This window comes from Nannobrachium achirus, assembly GCF_963921795.1.
Source record: "Nannobrachium achirus genome assembly, chromosome: 21".
Classification (NCBI taxonomy): Eukaryota; Metazoa; Chordata; class Actinopteri; order Myctophiformes; family Myctophidae; genus Nannobrachium; species Nannobrachium achirus.
This window is the reverse complement of record NC_137828.1, coordinates 30,329,745-30,335,672: the sequence shown is the minus strand read 5'-3', so window position 1 is coordinate 30,335,672 and position 5,928 is coordinate 30,329,745. Positions and strand designations below refer to the sequence as shown.

The 5,928-nt window shown below is 44.9% G+C and overlaps 1 protein-coding gene across 1 annotated transcript; it reads left to right on the top strand.

The window, feature by feature from the left end:
- Positions 1-1,136: 1,136 nt before the first annotated feature.
- On the top strand, positions 1,137-5,557 carry spag16 (sperm associated antigen 16; the record flags this gene model as incomplete). The annotated part of the gene is made up of 4 exons (XM_080751718.1): positions 1,137-1,475; positions 2,730-3,350; positions 4,299-4,634; positions 5,042-5,557. 4 exons carry the CDS (start codon positions 1,137-1,139, stop codon positions 5,555-5,557), a joined length of 1,812 nt encoding a protein of 603 aa, XP_080607844.1.
- Between the last annotated feature and the right edge of the window lie 371 nt (positions 5,558-5,928).

Genomic DNA, 5,928 nt, shown 5'->3' with positions numbered 1-5,928 from the left:
CGACGATGACCGACGCAGCGACGCTACTCGATGGCGTAATGAAATCTCCTGGCGTCATCTACAAGCGCGCAGTGGGAGTGGGGAGGGAGAGAGCCTGGCGTCTGGTATCCATAGCAACGTCGAGCTTTTCGGGAGAGTGTTTTTTGCAGGTCTTTCAGTTTGATTGATTGATTGATTGAAGACTTTATTAGAATTAAGTTTGCATAGGAAAAGGTACAGTTTCATGACGGTACAGTTCACTGGTACAAGGTCTACTATAAGGAGATCCATGAAAAGACTAAGCTTATTTCCACTGGAAACCATTGAAGTATCTCATATAACATTGAATGACAGACAAATAGAACACAGTACTATGCAGTAGATATGTAAAGAAAAACAAAAAAGAAGACAGTAAGCCTAAAACAAACAGTATATACAAAGAAGGGGCAGGGGAGGGTAGGGTTGGGCTAGGTTCATTTTTTACCAGTTGCGAACGGCTGCTGCCTGTAAGTGGTTTTTCAGGGCAATTTTAAAGGATGCTAGTGATCCACACTCCTTTATGGCCTTCGGTAAGGCTTTCCAGTGTATCAGTCCGAGTGTATCAAAAAAGCAACTGGGTTAAGGCAGTGGAAGCTTGTGATTGGCTGCGTGGAGGTGATGAAAGTTGGGGGACAGAGATACAGGACACCTAAACCTAATCTTAAACCTAACCTTAACCCTAACCTCAGTAAAACTAACGCGGGTGAATGCTAACCTGGTGAAATGCTAACCTGCCGACGCTGGTGAATGCTAACCTGCCGACGCTGGTGAATGATAACCTGCTGACGCTGGTGAATGCTAACCTTGGTGAATGTTAAACTGGTCGGACCAACGGTGCTTAACTCAGGTTCTTTTTTGATAACACTCGTCTCGGACTGAAAGACCTGCAAAAAACACTCTCCCAGGGAGAGGGAGGGAGGCGTCTGGTAACCATAGCAACGTCAAGCTTTTCATCCACACTGACAGAGGGCACTGACTTCTTATTATAACTCTATGGCACTGACTGGCCCTGGTGTCCCACATTTGAAACATTCCCACTTCGAAACTCCGCCACTCCGACCATAACTTCGTTGTAAATTCGTTCTTACTTCCACGATAACTTCTTCACTCACACAACAATGACCACAGCGTCCAAACAGCAGGACATCACCACCATTGACACCGACGATGACTTTCAATACGAGGAGGTGGCTGTCGATGCCGACTGCAGTTCGACGGATGTAGGAGAAGAGGATTTGGAGGCGACGGTGAGAGCTATCAGAGGGGAACGGGGGGGCGGTGGTGCCCCCATCACGGTCCCCAAAAAACTCCAGACAACGAGGGTCGCAGATTCAGAACAGCCCGTCGATGACTTTGTGCGCAGCTTTCTTCTCAAAATGGGCATGACGCAAACGCTCGACTGCTTTCAAAGGGAATGGCACGAGATGGCGCAGAAGGGCTTGCTGAAGCCAGAACAGGTTGGTGTGGTGTCACACCACTGGTGGTGTGTAATCTTATCTAACTAGTAACTACATAGAGATACTTCATAGTCATAGAGTATAATATACTCACCCACTCAGGTACTGTAGGCCAGTGTTTCTCAACCTTTTCAGGCCGGGACCCCCAAAATAATCATACTTTAACTGGGGACCCCCCAACCCTGACGAGCACTAAGTGTTGAGGCATTACATTTTGTTTAACACAGTTCTATTGTGAAAATAGCAGATCTACATACAACGCCTCGCAATGCGAGGCGTTGTGAGCAGTTTGATCGGCTATTCTCACAATGTCTGCCTCTAATATTTGACACTTTGCCCAATGATTAATTTGTCATTTAGAGGTATTAAAAAGTCCATAAATTGTCACTTTAGAAATGTGCAGATACCCTCTATACACTTAAACTTTATGCTGGTTTGTTTACTGTTGAGTGAGAAAACAATGTTTCACATTAAGTTAATCATCTGGGGACCCTCCAAAATAATTTGGGGACCCCCATGGGGGTCCGACCCACAGGTTAGAACCACTACTGTAGGCTGCTACATAAGTACAGTTTCACAGTACTTTTACTTAATTACTTGCACGCAAGTACTGCGTTCATCTGCGTATGTTGGTACTGTAGGTATGTAGGTAGTTAGGTATGTAGGTAGGTACTACCTACCTACTATCTACCGGCTACCTACCTACCTACCTGGTAGGTAGGTACAGTATGTAGCCGTGTGTGATTGAGCCCGAAGCCCAATCAGGGACCAGCATTTCTAGTGTCAACGTCATCATTAACAGCCAATGCAGTTCTAGTTGAGTACCGTATTTAAATGTCAATACTTTATACACATGCTACTCTACTACATCTCAGAGACAAATTATTGTACATTTACTCTACTATATCTTTTGACAGTTTTAGTTACTAGTTACTACAGATTTAGATTACGGTATTAATAATGAATCAAATTATTACACTAAAGTGTCTAAATTCTTAGGATGTTACAAGATCTACAAGTGAAGCCCACAACGTGCTGCGATGTGACAGGTTGAGACACCTGGTGGTTAATAATGATTCTAGTTCAATGACATGACATACGATTCTTAAATGGCTATTCTGCCTATTGAGTACTGTTACTTTCTAATCATAAGTATATTTCAACTCTAATTCTTTTGCACCTATAAGTAAGATTTTGAATGCTGGACTTTTACTTGTATTGCTGCTTTCCTGAGTGTTTCTTGCACCCCTGCAGGTTGGTGTGGTTTCAGATGTGTATGTACAAGCCCAGCGTCTGGACGAGGAGCTGAGGAACACGCAGATGGAGAGGAACGAATACAGACTGGTGTCCTCGGTGGCAGCAGAGACACTGGTGAAGCTCCAGAAAGAAAGAGATTTCCACCGCATGCACCACGAGCGAGTTGTCCAGGAGAAGAACAGGCTGATCGAAGACCTGAGAAAACTAAAGGTCCACTGCTCCAAGTATGAACCCGCAGTAACGCAGATGAATGAAAAATACCAGGCGGCGTTGAGGCAGAAGATGTTGCTCAGTTTGGAAAGGGACAAGGCGCTGGCGCAAGTGAACAGCCTCCAAGCTGCTCTGCACAGTATTGTCTCTCCTCCTCAACCGTCTACTCTGAGCACGGAGTGGGAAGACGCACAAAGTGCCAAATCGAATAGGAGAGCCAGGTGTCTGACAGTCACGGAAGTCCCATCCAAAGACCCAGCCAAGACCTTGAACGTCTCCAAACACACCAAGGATTCTGAGTTCCCTGTGAACTTTAAAGCCAACAATCCTCTAAAGCAGCAGTCCATAGATGCAACTGTTCCTTCCAAGACCAAGGCAGATAGCTTCCACCTCATCAACACAATCAAGGTAATTTGCTTTGGGACGATTACTACATACTGTATGATCATTTTTATGATACTCATTATTATTATACTTTTCCCCGGTGCAAATTTGGCCATGAATCAGAATCACAACTTAATTGTCATCCGTTGCATCACATGTTTACAAAGGTAAAACATTGAGTGAATTTCTTTGGGCAAGCTCCATCTTTATTTCAATAAAAGAAAGGGAAGAAGAGGGGGGGGGGCAAGGGGAAGAGAGAGAGAGATCAATACAAAACAACAATTTAACTACATTTACACATGTAAATGTATTAACACAGTATATATATCTATCTGGTGTGGTAAGTACCTGAGATAAGACATGGTACTTACCGCACTGGATAGATATCGCTGCTGTCGGGCGGAACCCCCTTATTCCCCATATTCTAATTTTTAGTTTTTTTGTAAATTAAATAGGCCTACTTCATCATACTACAGCATCACACAAAAGTAGCAGATCAACAAGTCCAGCTTGTAAATAGATCTGCTACTTACGCTACTTTTGAATTTGAATCCTGAAAAGTAACAGTTTTGGACAGATTCCACCCTGTTTTTGTTCAAACATCACCAAACTTACTGGATATTTTAAATCAAGCTGTTGAAACGTGTGCCCCAAAATGTTGTTTTTTTTTTTTTTTTTTCGTTTTTTTTTTGCCCCAAAATGTTTTTGAAATTGATATTGTGTTGATATAGCTCAATAAGACCATGGCATGGAACAAATTTGGCCAATAATGAATGTGCAATGTCCAATTCTGATAAAACTTCTAAGTTATCTTTTAATATACAGTACAGTTGTGGAATATTGGTGTGGAAACTGTAAAAGGCAGCTTTCAGCATCTAATAGTCTTGGCCTAAATCCCCGAGTCGCCGCTTTGCGGCTACATTGTTATCACGATCATTATTTTTGCTTCATTCTGCGTGCCTTACTTTGCAGGCACACAGTCAGTCAGTCAGCTGCCTCGCGGCACATCCTACAAAACCTATAATGGCTTCCTCTAGCGATGACCAGCTATGGAGGGTTTGGGGTCTTCCAGAAGGCGATCTGATAGCTACGGGGGAGGGCCACACCGATTGGCTGTCTGGAATCAGCTTCCACCCAGATGAGACCAAACTGGGCACCACTGGGGGTGATGGGGGCCTCCGTATCTGGGACCTCTCCCTGGGCCTCCTGGTCCTCACCCTAGAGGGCCACACTGGAGCCACCTGGGGCTGCTCCTTCCACTCCTGTGGGAACTTTGTGGCATCCTGTTCCAGGGATTGCACCATCAAGGTTTGCTGTTATTTCATTTAATTGACGGTGCGTCCAAAATCTATTCAATATCATTGCTGTCCGGCAGAAACTGGAATCACTGTATTTAAAATGTTCATGTTTTTTTTGTAAGATAATACCTTTGTTGAACAAGAACAAGCGTTAGTGAAACTGGTTTTGTAAATATTTAACCAATGAAAAGTATTAACAAGAGCTTGTGACAAAATAATAACTGCACTGAATCTCTGGTTCTTTATCCATGTCCTGAACAGTAACGGTTTTGGACATACAAGGTTTCCGCCTGACAGTAATGATATGTTTTTATCTGTGTTCCAACTCGACACAACTATGAATTCTTATCGGGTGTAGCAGCAGCAGGCAGTTATTTATTTATATCTTCTAGCTCTCTGTTTATATACTATCTGCAGGTGTGGGACCTTCAGAGCGAGCGATGTCGAGCCACCCTGCGTGGACACACCGCCTCCGTGAACAGTGTGGAGTTCCTGTCGTTCTCCAACACTCTGCTGAGCTCCTCAGCTGACAAGACCCTAGCCATGTGGGACGCTAGGACCACCATTTGTGTTCAGACCGTCAGCGGTCACACCAGCTCCTGTAATCATGCCACTTTCAACCCGTCAGGCCAGACCGTCGCCTCCTGTGATTCCCGAGGCATCGTCATGCTGTGGGACGTCAGGAATCTGGTGGCCCCGGCCGCCGTCGTGGAGACAGGACCTCAACCCAGCAACCAGGTGGCCTTCAGTCCCACGAGGCAGACGCTGGCTGTTGCCGGAGGAGACGGTTTATTGAGAGTGGTTGACCTGTCCACAAATAAGGTAGCCTGCACTCTGAGCCACGAGGACGCAGTGCAGAGTGTCATCTTTGACCACAAGGGGGAGCACTTGCTGTCGGGAGCGTCTGATGGGAAGATTTATGTGTGGTCGTGATGGAGAAAAAAGTTGTTTGGATTGATTGATCCCTTATCAGGCAGTTAGACCAAGGGTCTTCAACAGGGGGGGTCCAGGACCCCTAGGGGGTCCTCAGAGTTACTACAGGGGGTCCTCCAAATCTTTGTGTGGTGTAAACCTTTTTACTCGTTTTTTTTTTTTATATTAACCACTTGAACCATATCCTTGAACTGTGTCCATATTCTGAGAACGTCAGCCGAAAATAGCAGATCTAAAAGCTCACAACGCCTCACGCTGCGAGGCGTTGTGAGCTTGTAGATCGGCTATTTTCGGCAAAGAGGTTTGGTGTAGAGGGAAAAAGAGCAGACTAAGTACAGACTGAGTGAAAGGTCAAGTTTATTAAGTAGTGA